Below are 18,840 nucleotides of genomic sequence, written 5' to 3'. Positions count from 1 at the left end.
CTCTCCTCACTCCCACCTTCCAGTAATTGTTGCACGCACTGAAACTTGAAAAGTCACTGTTGTTAGGTCAAGCATGCATCTTGAAAATCATGATTCTACTCCCCAGACCCAGAAATCAGTAACTTTGCATGTTCCAAAAAGCTCTGATGCTACATGATGACATTTTCCAACAAGCGCTGTTGTGACTCTGCCACCTCTGACATTTGGTTTTTTTAGAAACACACACTAGAGTTTAATGCCAGAAACTTCAGTGCTTTTTTTTTTTTTTTTCAAGAAGTCTTAACATGGATTTCATGGATTTCATGTGTCTTACCATGAATGGGCTGAACCTTAGTAGCCCTCATGTTATAGCCTAATAAAGGGGGAATCTAGACATCTCGGAAACTTTGTTGGAATGTCAAACCCAGCAGTTTAGTCCAGAGCTGCCAGTGCAGCTGGCAGCTGCAGAAATGGATGGATTAATTGGAGGTAGAGCATAACAGGGCAGGAATAGAGGTACAGGGAGGAGGAATTGGGATTCCTGTCAATTGCAATGCTGTATGCAGCATAGGATGTGGATCTTCTGAAAGGCACTGTGATAAAATAGACTCATCACAGTCTAAAAGGTCAAGAACAAGGAAAAATGATGCAGTGACAGCCACAGGTTCGATGTTAGTTGCTTGGACCAAAATCTTTGGAGTCATTCTAGATTTCTCTCTCTTTCATTCTCACAATGAGTTCCTCAGGAAATTCTTCAAGCTCTACCTTCAATATTTATCTGACCACTTCACCTCCACTATCACCCCTGGTCTGAAACACTATGTTTTGCCTCCTGACAGGTGTCCCTTGTCCCACCACAATCCATTCTCAACACAGCAGCAGAGCAGTCATTCAGAATCATAGGCTGTGTCACTCCTGTGCTCAAAGCCCTGCCTCTGTGCCACCGTTCACTCCACGTAAAAGCCCATCTCCCTCTTCTGCCCCTTGTCTCCTGACCCCCCATCTCCCATGCTTCTGCCTCATGCTCCTTTTTCTCCAATCCCTTGGACCTCCTTTGCAGTTCCCGTACTACACCTTCTGCCTGGAATGTTCTTGCCCCAGACTTGTGCTTGGCTAATAACCCCATCCCCTCCTTCCATCCTTGTCTCAAATGTCTCTTTCTCAAAGAGGCTAGATGTGATCACCCTACTTTAAATTGCCCACCTCTCCCCCAAACACTCTTAGACCCCTTCCTCTACTCTTTTGTCTTCTTTCATAGCCCTTTTTGCCTTATACCATACTATACCAGTTAGTAGTTTATTAAGCTTATTACTTTTAGGTTTCCCCACTCCCTCAATGAGTATTCCCACTGCAAGAAAGCTGATACCTTTATCTGTTTTGTTCTCTACTAAATCCTGAGCATCTCTGTGTACCAGTATGTGCCTGGTACCTAGTAGATGTTCAGTAGACATTTGTTGAGTGAGTTACTTAAGTAAATATTCACAAATATTGATCCTGACAACGTGTAAGGGGGAATTTAGGAGTAATTACAAAGACTTAAGTAGAGAAAAGTAATTAGAATAAGAATCAGGTCTGAGATATGTATAAATAACTGGGTGGGTCAGAAAATCAGAGTGGGCCTGGATCCAAGTAACACATTATGACAATGGTTTATTTGTAGGTGGTAAGTAGTTTTGAGGTTACAGTTCAAGGCTGCCCACAAATCAGGCTTTTGGCCTTTGACTCAGTGTTCCAGGTTGTATTTTATTTTTTAACACCAAGACATTAGAAGGAAAAGCCATAAAATTTCTCTTTTATCAAGTTCATCGTCTGTGCAGTGATCAGGAAATGGGACTCTACACTTGGAATTCTATAAATGGAGATTTTGAGAAAAGAATGGAAGATTTCAGGAAAAACAGAAAATCTCATACTGTAGGTATTTACCTCTGTTTGCTTCTAAATAAAGTGTAGAGAGTAATAGTGGCAGCAACCTGCTATGGAGAAACTTGAGTGAATACAAGTTTAGCATCGATTTTTTCCCCCCAGAAAAACAGGGAAAAGTTGATAAAATATGCCAGTGAATATGACTATCCTTAAGTCATTACCACAGGTTATTTTTTCTTCAATATCCCATCAAGCTTGGTATTATGGACTGAATTGTGTTCCCCCCAAATTCATTTGTTAAAGCCCTAACCGCCCGTGTGACTTTTTTGGGAGATAGGGTCTTTAAAGAAGTAACTAAGGTTAAATAAGATCAAAAGGGTGGAGCCCTAATCCAATAGGACTGGTGTCCTTAGAAGAAGAGGAAGACGCCAGAGTTGAGCGCACAGAGAGAAGATTGTGTGAGGACAGTGAGAAGGCAGCCAGAAGAGAGGCCTTATAGAAACTAACCCTGCCGGCACCTTGATCTTGGACTTGCAGTCTCCAGAACTGTGAGCAAATATACTTCCGTTGTTCAAGCCACCTAGTCTGTGCTATCTTGTTATGGCAGCCCTAACAGACTAATACACTTGATCATCAGAACAATTATATTTGGAGGAGCTCAGCAAGTCTCTGGAGCTAGTTGCAGGCCTTGTTTGATTAGATATTCCAACTTTTTAAATAACCCTTTTTAAAGCGAAAGTTGCAGTTCTTTGAAATTCTAACTGCTAAGGTTCTCTGTCATTATATTGTGGATAACATACAGGCTCCAAACTGCTTCTTTTAATTTACATTATCTATTAATGTTATTTCCCAAGTTAGGGACATTGTAAATGGTAACTTGAGTCAATAATAGTGTGTTGTTGGAAGATTTCAGTGTGACTTTTATATAGATTATTCGACAATATGTGCTGTATTTTAAAAAAAAGAAAGAAAAAAAGGAAAAAAAAAACCTTCGTACTGCAGTGTTATGACAGATGGTACATCCCTGTAGTAGGAGAGTGATGTCCTCGTCAAGCTGTTGATACAGTTTGTGAAATTTAAATCCTAATATGATTGACATTGCTATGAAGGTATATAGTTTGAACAGTCCCATGTATTTTTAAATGTTCTTGTTTTATAGGAATCAGGGTCCCTGAGAGAAATTACCTGACATATGTTTGTCCCTATAAATACTTAAAAGGATAGCACAGTTCTGTTTTATTTGAGTCAAGACACGAGGATAGTCGAGGGAGTTTGGCATTGTAAGCATAGGCATATGAACCTCTCTCTGTAATTTCCTAAGATGACCAGTGGAATATACAAATAGAGGAAAAACGTGTGTCAGTCCTTGAAACCAGGAGAGAGTCTGTCCAGAGGCTAGACCCTTAAAGGAGTTTCTATTTGCTAGGGGTGATACTGATATAAGATGGAAGGAACAGAGGCACCTGGGAGATTGACTAGAATTCCTGAGAGAAGTAGGAAGGGACCTGACAGTCCTCTCCCTGGCGTCAGCACAGCAGAGTGAAGGCTGCAGGCAAAAGAAGTAACAGGCCCATCACTTGGTGCCCTCCTAACTCTGCTGACAGCACACCAGCCGCAGGGTGGGTGGAGTCCTTTATAGGGAGAAGATGGCCTTCTTAGAAGTCTGCCCAGTCTGTCAAGTTTACAACACTGTTAGTGTTCATGGGCTTGCTCCTTGCCCACCGTCAGTCTCCTTAACACCCATAATTGAAAAGTTAAAACTAGAATATATAGCTGAGAAGAAAAGAAAGAGGAATGCTCTCTTCTTATTTTTTTTTTGTTTTTTTGTTTTTTGTTTTTTGTTTTTTTGCTCACGTTCTTTTTTTTATTTATTTTTGGCTGCGTTGGGTCTTCGTTGCTGTGCGCGGGATTTCTCTAGTTGTGGCACGCGGGCTTCTCATCGCGGCGGCCCCTCTTGCCGCAGAGCACGGGCTCTAGGCATGTGGGCTTCAGTAGTTGCAGCACATGGGCTCAGTAGTTGTGGCTCGCAGGCTCTAGAGCGCAGGCCCAGCAGTCGTGGCCCACGGGCCCAGCCGCTCCGCGGCATGTGGGATCCTCCCGGACCAGGGCCCGAACCCGCGTCCCCCGCACTGGCAGGCGGACTCTCAACCACTGCGCCACCAGGGAAGCCCCCTCTCTTCTTATTTTAATCTGGGCCTAAATATTCATTATTGGGATATTTGGGAAGAACCTTACCTAAATTTATGAAATGTATCCAGTGCAACTTTCACTTGACTATTAAAACCAAGATAGAGCAAGCCTGGGCTTTAACTCCCAAAGAATAAGCAAACAGAAAAATCAGAAAAATGTAAATATACCACAGTTTCAAACGTAGGGACCATTCAAATACCTTAGCTCTGAAATTGTCTAATATAAGAAAAACAAAATTAAAAAATGTTTTGTGGCCTCAAATGTTTTGATTTGTGACCTCAACACAATTCAAGAGGTTATCCAAAGGGCAAGCACAAGCAAGCACAAAGAGGAAGAAAGCTGTGGTCAAACAGGATGGCCTGGGGCTGAAAATCATGGCTATCAGAAGCAGTGATGGTCCGTCGGATACTGAAAACATTAATTATGGTGTAGAAAATGCACTCAAGACTGTCATGTATGCTTCCTAAGTAAACTATATGTCTTGTGTTAATATAAGAAATGATTAATCCAAAACAATAGCTCTATAATGAATTAATCATAGGCAGAAAGGACTGGCAGTAAGCTTCAAAGCACATTAAATACCGAGAGATAATTCTCAACCATCGTTTTAAATATGGTTGCAAAATTGATTCAAGAATAAGTGTATTATCTTAAAACAATGCCCTCTATTATTAAGAAGGAAGTGGGTTTTATGTCCCCATTAACTATACCAGCCCGTGAAAGATAAAAGAAACTTCCGTGAATAAAGTTTAGTACAAGAACATCTTCAAAAAGCTTTAAACAACCACTGATACATGTAGAATTTGATTAATTTTCAGGACATAGCTTTCTTTATTTGCTTGACATCAATTCTTACATCTAGCGGTAAGTGAGGGTTGAATAAACCATCAATAGAACTTTAGTGGAATTCAAACTACTTTGGCTAAATATACCCTAAATTATTATCACATACTTGTAATAATTAGGAAAAACCAACAAACCATCATTGCCACTGCCATTGACCCTATAGCACCCTTAGGCATAACGTTCCTAACACAGTGGCAGGGCTTTGCACAGAGTAGGCATCTAATATTTATTTTGACACATTGAGCAGTATAAGAACAAAGGAAAGGAAAGCCATTTGTAACTGATTTTATTTATAGATCTTCGGAATCTCTTTTGTTATCAGGCATCCTTATGTTTAATAATAGTGTTTGGTCAGTTCCTATACTGAAACTAAAACTTAAATCCAAGAGAATTTCCTTGTACTTTTGAATTAGCAATGAAATAAGCTTCTTTAAAGAAGCAATGCTATTTCAAGAAAAAGATAGATTTTCAGGGAAGACAGTGGAAAATAAATACAGTATCAGGAGACTTTGAATGCCTAAAATGCTCAGCCATTTTGCTAAATGGATGAATGAATTATTAAACCTATTGCACTTTTCTCAACCTTTGAACCCTAATATATCTTTTGAATGACTCAGAAAAGGCGTATTGTTGTACAAATAGGTCTGAAGTAGGCTGGGTGTGAGATCTGTCATTTAAAATGTTTTAAGAATCCAAATATACAATTTCATGATAAAAAAAAGTTTAAAATACACATGTGGTGTATTTTTTAGGCATTAGAACAAAAATTATTTAGTTTTAGAAATTTAGTATTAAAAATAGATGAGAATCTAAAATGTTTCTTATTAAAATACTGAGGACTCACTTGCCAGATAAATATCACTTCCAGTTTCTTCTGTCACCCCCACAACAGTAATCAAATAGACTGTTTAAAAAATGTGTATGGGGCTTCCCTGGTGGCGCAGTGGTTGAGAGTCCGCCTGCCGATGCAGGGGACACAGGTTCGTGCCCCGGTCCGGGAAGATCCCACATGCCGCAGAGCGGCTGGGCCCGTGAGCCATGGCCGCTGAGCTTGTGCGTCCAGAGCCTGTGCTCTGCAACGGGAGAGGACACAACAGTGAGAGGCCCTCGTACCAAAAAAAAAAAAATGTGTATGTCTTCTACTTAGGCCACCCTTCATATTATAGACTTCTAGGAGTTGGAGTAAAAAATGGGGGAAGAATGTGGCTTCTACTAATTATCATATCATAGTATATAGCAAAGTGGATAAGAGCATGGTCTCTGAAGTCAGATACCAGCTACCTCTGATTAGCTGTGTGACCTTAGGCAAGTTACTTAATCTCTCTGTGCTTCAGTTTCCTCATCTCCAAATTTGGGATTACTACTTTTGTACCTACTTCCTGAGATTGCTGTGAGGATTAAAAGAATTTATTTGCTAAATTCAATATAAGTATTTACTATTATTATTAAGATTATAGGTGCAGAACATCCCATTTTAATAGTAATTTAGCTGGACAGCCAGTTCTTGATATCTTGTAGAATGAAAATTTAGTTCCATTCCCAACTGATGTATGAAAGAATAATTTTCAATGATTGACCACTAGGGCTGATGCTGGATTATCTTTTTTTTTTTTTTTTTTTTTTCCCCGCGGTATGCGGGCCTCTCGCTGTTGTGGCCTCTCCCGTTGCGGAGCACAGGCTCCGGACGCACAGGCTCAGCGGCCATGGCTCACAGCCCTGGCCGCTCCGCGGCATGTGGGATCTTCCCGGACCGGGGCACAAACCAGTGTCCCCTGCATCGGCAGGCGGACTCTCAACCACTGCGCCACCAGGGAAGCCCCAGGATTATCTTGAGAGCCTCATTTTACTATTATGACATACATATACAATATTAATAATCCCCATTAACTGTACTTCAATACATTATGACCTATTTCAAATGTATTTGCATGTGTGTGTGTGTCATTACATATTGTTACATATTATTGAAGCCCCCTCACTTATCCTTCCAAGATTGCATAGAGTAGTACTTAGAAGTACACACTGAAGATTATGGAACCAAAGTGCCTGGATATGAGTCCAAAATATACTATCTCCTAGCTGTGTGACTTTGGGAAAGTTACTTAACCTTTCCATATTCGGTTTCCCCATTTGGAAATAATTATCCACCACCACCACTGCAAATGGGGATAATTGAAATACCTATCCCATGGGGTTTTGAGAGAATTACATGAATTAATATTTGTTAAGTACTTGGGACACCATAGCATTGCCTGGTACGTTGTAAATGCCAGTAAGCATGTTATTAAATAACTCACATCCACTCCATCACAGGATGTGGGACTCCTATTCTCAATTTTATGTTTAACATTCCTTGCTTTCTTTATGTATTTGACATGCCCAAGCTCTTCAGGCAAAGACCACCAGCTACACACCTGTGTTTGAACAAGTTGGGTTTATTACTTTTTGCAGCAAGGGAGAGCCCACACCCTGGGCAACCAGGGGCATCTCAGTAAGAGGGTCAGAAAGCACTTATATTAGGATTTGGGCTTCAGTTAAGTAATTATTTCAGGGGGCTTTAAATAAGTGAGCTTTGCTGTGGATTGAATGCTGTAAGGAAGCAAGAGTAATTCTATAACCAGGTATCTTAATAAACCTTATTTTTGGAAGTAGGAAAGACTAGAGGGAGTCTAAAGCTGTAACTGATAAAGAAGCAGAACTCACTCATATTAGCTGGGAGATGGGAATATTTGCTATTTTGGCTGTTCCCACGGTGACCTTGTTTTTAGTTAGACAAATGAAGTAGTCTTACTTTTTGTCTTACTCCATCATAGCCTAGCTGAAAAGATCAGGCCAGTTCCCAGACAATGGTGGCCACTCTCCTCTTTTCCAGACTTACGTATTTATCCCAAAGCATGGTGATAACGCTTGCTTTTTAAAACTTTATATGAACAGTATCATTTAGTACAGGAGTCCCCAACCCCCATGCTGTGGACCAGTTTCTGTGGTAACTGGTCCCTGGTGCCAAAAAGGTTGGGGACTGCTGATTTAGTATATATTCTTCTTTGGCTTGCTTTCTTCACTCTTTGTTACATATTTGTGGGTTTCATCATATCAGCGATTGTCCAGTAGTTTATTTATTTCCACCTCTGTATAGCATTGTATTGACACCATAGTATTGACACCATAATTTAATATCCTTTCCCTTTTTGTTGGATACCTGAGTTACTCCTAGATATTTGCAGTTATAAACAATGCTACAATGACAGTTCTTATAAATATCTCCTGAGGTAAGTGTCTGATGTCTGATAGCTTTTTCCAAACTGTATACCTGGGAGTATGCCTGTCTTCAAACATGCTAGAAAATTCCAAGTTATTTTCCAAAATGGGTAAAACAACTTAAATTTCTACCAGCCGTATTTCACTGCTCTGGCTGCTTCACATCTTCTCCAGCACTTGGTATTGTCAAACATGTACGTTTTCTGATAAACTAGTGGATATAAAATGTCATTTCAGATGTTATTTTTTTATTAAGTCTGATAATCTTTGAGTTATAGTGATTTATACTCTTGCATTCATTTCCTCCATCTTATTTTATTCTCTTTGTTACATTTTTTCTGTTTCATTGTTTCTTCTTTCTTGCCTTCCTTTGAATTTATTGCAACAGTTTTGCTATTGTTGCATTGTTTCCCTTGGTTTGGAAGTTACACATCCTTATCCTATTTATATAAAGAGATTACCTTAAAATATTAAGGTCCAGACCTAAATGAATACAATCTATAGTTAATATATTTACCTTGCTAAGGGCTTTAAGCTGCTTTACCTCTGATTACCTTTCACCAGCTTACATATTATGTAGTCTTGTATTTTAGTTCTATATTGCTGTTTATAACTGTCTGTATTAGTTTTCTATCACTGCCATAACAAAGTACCAAAAACTTAACATTTTATCTTATAGTTTTGTAGGTCGAAAGACTGACATGGTTCTCACCTGGCTAAAATCGGGGGCTTAGCAGAGCTGCATTCCTTTCTGGAAGCTCTAGAGAAGCATCTGTTTCCTTGCCCATTCGGCTTGTTGGCAGAATTCAGTTTCTTGCAGTTGGAAAAGTAAGATCTCCATTTCCTTGCTAGTTAGGGACTGTCCTCAGCTTCTAGAGGCCACATTCCTTGGCCTTTAACCCTCTCCTCCAAAGCCAGAATGGCAAATCAAGTACCTCTCATGCTTTGAATCTCTCCTCCTCCTTCTTCCATCTCACCTTTCTGACCAGCTGAGAAAGGTTTTCTGCTTTTTAGGACTCATGTGGTTAGATTAGGCCGATTTAGATAATCCAGGATAGTTTCCACATCTCAGGGTTTGAATCCTGAATCACAGCTGCAAAGTCCTTTTTCCCATTAAGATAACATATTCACAAATTCAGAGGATTAAAGCATGGGATCTTTGGGGGACCATTATTCTGCCTACCACACTCCCCTATTTATTCATCATAATTATGCTTTTACAATCAACGTTTACTTTTACTCACATTTAATATTTTCTTTGGCCACCATTCCATCTGGCATCTTAGACCCTGCTTCTCTGTTCACTGTCCTTTGTATGAGAAATAAATCCTTTAGAAATTTCCTTAATGATGGTTTGTTGTAGCTTAACTCTCATTTTCTGTCTGAAAATGCCTTCCTTTGTCCCTAGTAATTAAAGAACTCTGAATATGCAAGTTCTATGACCTGGGATCAGTACTGCCTCAAGGGAGAGGCCAGCTTTAGGACTCTGGTACCATACCAGATTCATGCTGTGGATTTGGGGAATCATTTGAGGATTTTCCTTTCTTGTGATCCTAGTTATAAAATTGAAAGGTTTTATTTTTTAAATAACATATAGCCTTCTGCTTCCAGGAAGATAGAAAAGATGTAATTTTTCCTAATTCTCTTACTAAATTAAAAAAAAATTCTGAACATTATATAGTAAACAGACCATTAAGATGACTCTGAAAGTCAGAGAGGGAGGCAGGCAAGCTAGAGATTTTAAGACTCAAGAAATGACAAGATGCTCAGTTCCCTTTTGCCTCCCACATCTCAGACTTGTAGTGAGAGAAGACCACCACTCATAAACACCAGTGGGAGCAGATTTTAAAAGACCCTAACAGATGCTTATTCAGGCAGTGTTTTAATTTGCTTCTAACACAATATAAAAATTAAAATATATTCTGTACCTATAAAAAATTAGACTTATAAGGAGAAAAAACACAAATTGGTAAAGTGGATTAAAAAATATGACCCAACTATACACATTCAACAAGAAACTCACTTCAAATATAGCAATATCCCAGGTTGAAAGTAAATAATGAGAAACGATAAATCATGAAAATGTTATTCAAAGAGAAGCAGGAGTGGCTATATTAATATCTGATAAATTAGACATCAGAGCAAAGAAAATTACCAGAAACAGAGAAGGACATTATATTATGATAAAGGGTCAATCCACCAAGAAGATAATGAAATCTTACATGTATATGCACTAAACAACACACTACAAAATATGTGAACAAAAACTGATAGAACTGAAAGGAGAAATACACAAATCCACAATTAAAGTTGGAGATGACAACATTCTACTCCTCATACAGAAATCAGCAAGGATACAGAAGAACTCAACAACATCAACCAACAGAATTTATTAAGCATTTGTAGAACACTCCAACAGAATATGTTTCCTTTTCAGGTATCTGTGAAACATATACTAAGATAGACCATACCCTGATCCATAAAACAAAGTTCAGCAAATTTCAAAGAATTTAAATCATACATAGTGTGTTCTCTGAGCACAGTGGGAACCAAATTAGAATTCTATCGCAGAAAGATAACGGTCTCCAAACACTTGGAAACTAAACAACCCATTTCTAAATAAGCCATGTGTGAAAGAGGAATTCTCAAAGAAAATCAAAATACTTGAACTGAATTAAATGAAAATATAACATATAAAAATCTGTGAGACACAGCTAAACAGTGCTGAAAAAGAAATTTATAACGCTAAATGCTTACATTAGAAGAGGATAAGACACAAATCAATGATATGAACTCCCACTTAAAGAACCAAGAAAAAAGAGAGCAAAATAAGATGAAAGCCAACAAAAGGAAGAAAATAATAAAAATAAGAACAGAAATCAGTGAAATTGAAAACCAAAACAATAGAGAAAATCAGTGAAACAAAGAGCTGGTTCTTTGAACAGACTATTAATGTTGAAAACTCTAGCAAGACTGCTAAAGTAAAGAAGGGAGAAGACACAAATCACCAACATCAGGAATAAAACAGAGGCTATCACTATTGACCTTACAGACAGCAAAAGAATAACAGGGGACTACCATAGACAACTTTATAAACATATATTTGACAACTTAGACTAAATAGAAGGAATTTTAAAAATAAAAAAACTATAAATTACTGTAACTCACTCAATGTGAAACAGATCATTTCTATCCAGAAAATAGGAAGAGAGGGAACAAAGACCAAGATATTAGAACGAAAAGAAAACTACAGACCAAAATCTCTCATAAATACAGATACAGAAATCCTTAACAAAAATATCAGCAATTAGAATTCAGTAATACATTATAAGAATTGAAGACTAGGACCAAGTACAGTGTATTCAGGGATGCATGGCTGGTTCAATATTGGAAAATCAGTTAATATAATCCACCATATTAACAAGCTAAAGAAAAAAAATCACATGATAACATCAAACAATGGAGAAAAAGCATCTGACGCAATTCAACACCCATTCATAATAAAAACTCTCAGAAAAATAAGAATGGAGAGAAACATCCTCAACTTGGTACAGATCATCTGCAAAAACCTACAGGTAACATCATGCTTAATGGCGAAAGACTGAATTCTTTCCCTCTAAGATTAGGAGCAAAGTGGCTGTAGGCAATCCTTGTAGCTTCATCACTCCATCTCTCTCCATTATTGCAGTGCCTTCCTTTCTGTGTTTCTTCACATGGACTTCTTATAAGGACACCAGTCATTGGATTTAGGACTCACTTGAATCCAGTAGGACCTCATGAGCTAATTACATTTGGAATGACCCTATATCCAAATAAGGTCGTGTTCTGAGTTTTTAGTAGACATTTGAGCGGGGGGCAGCACTATTCAACCCAGTACATGTACCCTGGCTGTATCAATGCCAATATTCTGATTGTGGTATTATACTGTACTTTTGTGAGATCTGACTACTGGGGGAAACTGGGTAAAGGGTATGTGGTATCTCTGTGAGATTACAATTTCATGTGTATCTACAATTATCTCAGAATAAAACATTTAATTCAAAAAATTATATATTTACTGTTCTTAGGGATTATACAGTGAGTATATTTTCAGAGTACCTCATTGGCCACATTACTGGAAACAGATGATTTAAGTTTACCTCCTATAATGAATTTCTTTTCCATCGTAATACTCTAAATATACAAATATAAAAATATTTCAGACCTACCTACAAAAATGCACCAGTTTCATTGTTTTGTTTGTTTTATTAAGTCCTGAAAAGTTCAGACATTCTTTTATGACCCCGTGAAGCGTACAAAGTACATATAATTGAAAACCCTTTAAGTCGTATGAGAACAATAAAAGTCTCCTTTATTTTCAAGAGATCAACAATAAGACAAAAAAAATCTAATATATACTTCCTTGGAACTTGTACTGGATGAACAATTTCTTTATAATTTCTAGTAAAATTATATAAGAATAATGACTGGGCCATTTTAGAAAATTCAGTTGTCGATATTTGAGAACAAGGGATGAGCAATAAACACTACATTATGTAATACACAACTATAGGAATTATATCCCACAGATTAAACTAGAACCCAGTAAGATCTCCTGGGTCTGTTCTTTACTTCATTATTGAATCACACTGATTCCAAATAAATCTTGGGCAATTGCCAAAAAAAAGACCACTTTTGAGGAGTTAAACTAGTATCTGTGATTTACATTAATCAGCATATATACTGTTTATGGGCACAGATTTGACTCTGTTGAACCTGTGCTCTCACTACCCAAGGCTCTCTCTTTTTCTGGCTGTAGTTTGGTCCTGGTACCTCCACTGGTTAATCTGTGCTATGGGCATGAGGCTCGAAGTGGCAGCCTCACATTTGCCAACTCTGTATACCAGGGAAGGTCTAAGATAGAACCCCACCAGTTAGATCAATAATTGTGTGATTCATATTTGTAAAACCAGCCGAGAACATTTATTTACAGTGTTTTTTTTTTTTTTTATGCGTTACGTGGGCCTCTCACTGTTGTGGCCTCTCCCGTTGCGGAGGACAGGCTCCGGACGCGCAGGCTCAGCGGCCATGGCTCACGGGCCCAGCCGCTCCGCGGCATGTGGGATCTTCCCAGACCGGGGCACGAACCCGTGTCCCCTGCATCGGCAGGCGGACTCTCAACCACTGCGCCACCAGGGAAGCCCTACAGTGTTTTTTTAAATAAAAAGTTGAAAATGCAAAAAAAAAAAGAAAAAATCAGCATATACTGGATAAGAAAACCTATAATGAAAATCACCAAAGGAACAGAATCATACAGAAAATACTCTCCCCCTGTCTTTCTTTGATTAATGAAAGATAGACAGACAGACAGATAGATAGATAGATAGAAAATTATCTGTAAAATTGAGGCTATTGTCGACTGAAAAAAAAAAAAGTACAATGTTGAGAGTTGTGAGTTAAGTTTATTTGGGGCAAATTGAGGTCTATAGTCCGGGAGACAGCATTTCATATAGCTCTGAGAAACTGCTCCAAAGAGGTAAGGGGGGAAGGTCAGTATATATGTGATTTTGGTGAAGGGGGAGTACATGCAATCAAGCACACATTTTTGCAGAAGGTTGCTGCTAGTCACAAGGAGCAGACATCACCATGAAGGATTTTAGTGCCATTTCAGATATGGGGAGACGCGAGAATTGGGCTCATAAAATCTTCTCCTGAAAATATCTATCTGAAGGCCTGTTTTGCCAGTTTTTCCCAGAGCACAGGGTGCCTCGTTCCTGGTCTCCACCCTGCACTCCTTTCAGGGTATGTTGAAGGTCAGCAGCTTATGGTTTAATCCTTGTAGAAGCAGATAGCAAGTGCCACTTTTTAGTTGGTACTGTTTTTCAAGGACTGTATTATCTCCGTGTTGATTTGCTCAGCTTAGCAGAAGATTTTAAGAGTATTTTGCTTCAAGCAATACTTCCTTAAGCCTTTATTCGTCACATTTCTCTTTTAATAGCTCAAGAAGAATCTGTGACTGATTTTTCTATTTGATTTATTCAAAATACACCAAGAGCTATAGAAAAACGGCCAGGAATTAATGTTTGTACCTTTTTCCTTAATAAAAATTGTATTTTCCTCCTACAGTTTTCAGTCTTATATATAAAATAAATTTCTTCAGGCTGTAATCATAGCTCTCACAATTGCATGCTCAGTAGACTTCCCTTTATAGTAACTGTAATTTCCAACACTATATAATAACACTAAAGACTAAAGTTACTTTTAGTCAATTGAAAGGAAAAAAATGGAGACTTTTCAGGTAATTATACATATAACCACTAATTTAAATGATAGTCTGAAGGATTCAACAAGTGAAGGAATCGCTTATGTTAATTTGCAGTTATAGGAGTTTTTCTTCATATTGTAGACTTATATTAGTCAAGATTCTCTGGAGAAACAGAACCGATAGTATATATACAGGTATGTAAGAGGAGATTTATTATAGGAATCATCTCCTGGGATCCTGGGAGTGGGGCACTGGTGTAATACCCAGTTTCCCAGAACCAGGAACTCTGATGTCCAGGGGGAAGAGAAGATGGATATCCCAACTCAGGAAGAGAAGGAATGTACCCTTCCTTCACCTTTTCGTTCTATTCAGGCCTCAATGGATTGGATGATGCCCCGCCCACAGTGGTGAGGGCAATCTGCTTTACTTAGTCTACTGATTCAAATGCTAATCGCTTCCAGAAACACACTCACAGAAACACCCAGAAACAGTGCTTTACCAGCTATGTGGGCATCCCTTAGCCCAGGCAAGTTAACACATGAAATTAACCATCACAAGACTCTTACACCTGTAAAAATATTAAAAACAAATCGTTTTATGTGAGATATGTATCATTGATGTCATTTTTTTGTATTCAGAGAAATGAAACATTTATTCCTGTATTTTCTGTCATCAGTGTGCCAAGCACTTTCACTGTTGGAAAGCAATCCAATGAATCATTTTTGGCTTTGCCTAATGTTATGATACAAATTAGCAACAATTCTGATAAGCTTAAGTGAGAATGCTCTTGGTGCTCATGCTAAGCAAATTAGGGATGCCCAGTCATTTATTTTCACTGCAGTGTGTGTGTGTGTGTGTGTGTGTGTGTGTGTGTGTGTTCCGGGGTGGGGTGGGGGATGAGGGATGGAGAGTGGGAGGGGATGAAAATAAGTACTCCTAGGAAGAAAAAATAAAAAACAAAATCTATAGAATATTTTTCAGAACTGAAAAGCTGTGGCAGAAAGAGGAGATAATAGTCTTTAGGTAGCATTTATGATTCTGTGTGCAGAAAGTTGAGGGATATACAAGTATCTGCAGTTTGCTTTAGTGTTTATACTACAAGCAGATAGATATATTTAGTACTTTTATTTAAAACTTAGGATAATATAGTTGAAAATATTTTCTCTGTGAGCTTCTATATGCAATCCCATGCAATTGGAATTTGATAGTCCTTTACATAAAGAGAATGAGAATTAGCTAAGACCTCTTATTATTTCAGGCTTCTATGCTACATGCATGGGCATTTCAAAGTATCAGAGAGTATCAGAGTCTAGCTTTTATTAAAGGAAATGTGTGTCTTAAGACATTTACATCTCAAAATTTTTATGACAGTAGTAAACTTGATTCTCTTGTGTTGTCCATAAAGTTTTAAGTATCATTCTTACTCAGTCATTTTTAATCAGAACTGTGGACACCTTCTGACGTTAACTATCAAAGATATGTGCTGTACAAAATAGCCAAACTGCAGTCATCATAGCAGAAGAGAAGCAAGGGCTAGCAGTATTTATACACAGTTCATTGGTCAACTCATGAATATACGTGGACAATTATAAATTTGTCCCCTTAGCAGTTCTGAGCTTTGGATCACATGTGCAAATAGTATGTTCTTTAAAGTTCTGGAAAGTATCTGGTGAGTCATGCAGTCGGAGATAGAGTTGCCCCATTGGGTGGCCTGAGCTCTTCCTTCATCATATACATCAGTTACCTTTCTGCAGACCGAAAGGGAAGGGGGACTTCTCTGCCAGAGCCACTCAGTGGAGACTTTTTCCATATACGTTAAAGCTGTAGTTCCCCTCCTACTCTGTTCAGTCCTCTAAATTCTACTTTTTTAGAACCTAACTATAAAATTTTAGAAATAAAATTAACTGTAAGGATTATTTTACTGACTAGGAAAGTTAGACTCAGCATTATTAATTGCATGACTAATTAGTGGTGAAGCTGGTGATCAAACAATCTGCAAGACTTCTAGCCCAGTTTCCTTTGACTATACTACACTGCTTCTTTTCCCCCCACTCCTTCTCTCTCCTTTTATTCTCAGGATGGAGCTGAGAAGCATTCGAGTAATGTCTTGGTGGCACTTCTTTAAGCATTTTCCTTCTCCATACACAAAACTGCTCTGAAAAATCATATTATTGACCATAGCAATCTGTTTAATTCTTAAGGAACCTCTGTTTTTCTCCAAACAGCCTCAAAACCAGTGGACTTGAAATCATGTGCTGGCCCTATCCCTAATACGACACAGCTGTGCCACATTCCCTGTCCTATTGAATGTGAGGTTTCACCCTGGACAGCTTGGGGACCTTGTACTTACGAAAATTGTAATGACCAGCAAGGCAAAAAAGGTATGTAATATTAAAATGGCATGCTTAAAACTCCCATCAATTGGGTCAAACCATGAATTATTAACAAATGCTGCTCTGTGTTCCTGTGATCATTCATTTGCAGTATTTTCCAGAATGGCTAAAGAGTATTGATGTTTAGCACAAAAGAATTATAGACCTATTCTGGTGATGATACCAGAAGATTAAAACTGCAGAACGTAGGCAAGATGCTTGTTAATTTAGACAACAGATGGAGAGCATCTGACGCGGTTGGTGCAGTGGTTAAGATGAGCTGTGGTGTCAGACTGATGTGGATTGGAAAACCTAGTCTGTCCTCTGTTGTTTAGATAAGTTAATTAACTTATTTAAATCTTTGTTCCCTTATCTGTAAAAGGGATGTAATATGATCTGGCACCCAAGTTTTCTTTAAAGACTCAATGAGATAAGCATAAAGCACTTATTTCATTGCCTGACCTGTAGCTAGTGCCTAATAAACAGAACTACTTATTACTTTGAAGGTAAACAAACAAATAATGAATATTGCTTTTATGATGCAAATAATATATCTAAAAGGACTAGAATAAATGCAATTGTTTACTACATGTTCGGCATGGTAGAGTAATTTTCACATGATCTAGTAATTGAAAACATTTTTCTATTTTGTTTCAAAGGACAGTTTTCTAGTGATTCCAATATATTCACATAGCAGTAGACAGACTTATTAATTTTGTTATACATTGTCAGAAAGGGCAACACTTAGGTGTTATTAAAGCACATAGCAGGACTTTGAATACTCCTTGTTAGAGCCCAGATGGTTTATATCCCGAATTCAAATTTCTGGAGAGTCTAAATTCAACTAAGGCTTCAAGAGACAGTTTCCTGAAACCATCCAACTTCTCAGAGGTTCCTTTTCAAATTTAACCAGGTGATCCTGTTGAGGAATTCAAAATAATAGCACTTGTGTCTGGTCATGAATATTTCTGAATAGGTTGAGATTTTATTGTGTCTTTGAACATTTTACAACTACAGACTTTCCAATCAACCAATCACCTCCCTCTCTGTCTCTCTTTCTCTTTATCTCTCTCCAGCCCATCCTTGCTTGACTTTTACTGTAGTAAGCTGACACCTGAAGTCTCTCTTTGGCCATTCTGTTTATTCATTTAATAAATTGTTAATGAGCTCATATTAATCTAGAGTTTGAGGATACACTGGTGATTAAAGCAGATATGAATTCTACCCTCTACACTCATCCAGCTTTCACTTGGAGTTTCATTCAGCCTTCTGAAATATTCAGCACATGATGGTAACAGTAAATATTTTCCTTCCCCAACAATTCAGGTTTTAAACTGAGGAAACGGCACATTACCAATGAGCCCACTGGAGGCTCTGGGGGCACCGGCAACTGCCCTCACTTACTGGAAGCCATTCCCTGTGAGGAGCCATCCTGCTATGACTGGAAAGCAGTGAGGCTAGGAGACTGTGAGCCAGATAATGGAAGGGAGTGTGGTCCAGGCACTCAGATTCAAGAGGTTGTGTGCATCAACAGTGATGGTGAGAAAGATTATCTATCCTGTTTTTATGGATGTCTGTTTGACCCTGGAGATACGGTTTTCCTTATGTTAAAATCTCATGTCTTCTCACATCATAGCTGGTTCCATTTACAAACACAGAAATAGCTGCCCCTTCCTTTCCTTCCTTTCCTCCCCTCCCTCCCCTCCGTCCCCTCCCTCCCTCCCTCCCTCCCTTCCTTCCTTCCTCCCTCCCTCCCTCCCTTCCTTCCTTCCTCCCTTCCTTCCTTTCTTCCTTCCTGATGGTGGCTGTGGAGAGGCTCTTGAACAATCACAAGGTATTCTTTACTTTGAAAACAGGTATCATAGAATAAGAAACCATCATCAAGGCAATGTGTAAAGTTGACAAATTTTAAAATAACAAGGAAAGGTAACATTTTTCTAAGTGTTTTATTTTCCTATTTGCCATGGAAAGTGATATGTAAATAAAGAAGGGTTGTAAGCATTGGTTGACTTGCCTTTAGAAGCCTTCATCTCCCACCCTGATACTGTGTCCTAGTAATATATTTTAATTTCCAGACTTCCGAGCCAC

At 38.4% G+C, this 18,840-nt stretch overlaps 1 protein-coding gene across 1 annotated transcript in view; it reads left to right on the top strand.

Moving 5' to 3' along the window:
• The window catches only part of THSD7A (thrombospondin type 1 domain containing 7A), a 456,679-nt gene that overhangs the window by 259,617 nt on the left and 178,222 nt on the right, over window positions 1-18,840 (top strand). Inside the window, exons 5-6 of the mRNA XM_032643093.1 lie at window positions 16,606-16,761; window positions 18,079-18,291. Coding sequence (XP_032498984.1) covers window positions 16,606-16,761; window positions 18,079-18,291 — 369 coding nt within the window. The remainder of the gene's footprint in view (window positions 1-16,605; window positions 16,762-18,078; window positions 18,292-18,840) is intronic.

The sequence above is a fragment of the Phocoena sinus genome, chromosome 9 (genome assembly GCF_008692025.1).
Source record: "Phocoena sinus isolate mPhoSin1 chromosome 9, mPhoSin1.pri, whole genome shotgun sequence".
NCBI classification, from domain to species: domain Eukaryota; kingdom Metazoa; phylum Chordata; class Mammalia; order Artiodactyla; family Phocoenidae; genus Phocoena; species Phocoena sinus.
Note: the sequence above shows the minus strand (reverse complement) of the source record. Positions and strands in the feature narration are given on the sequence as shown.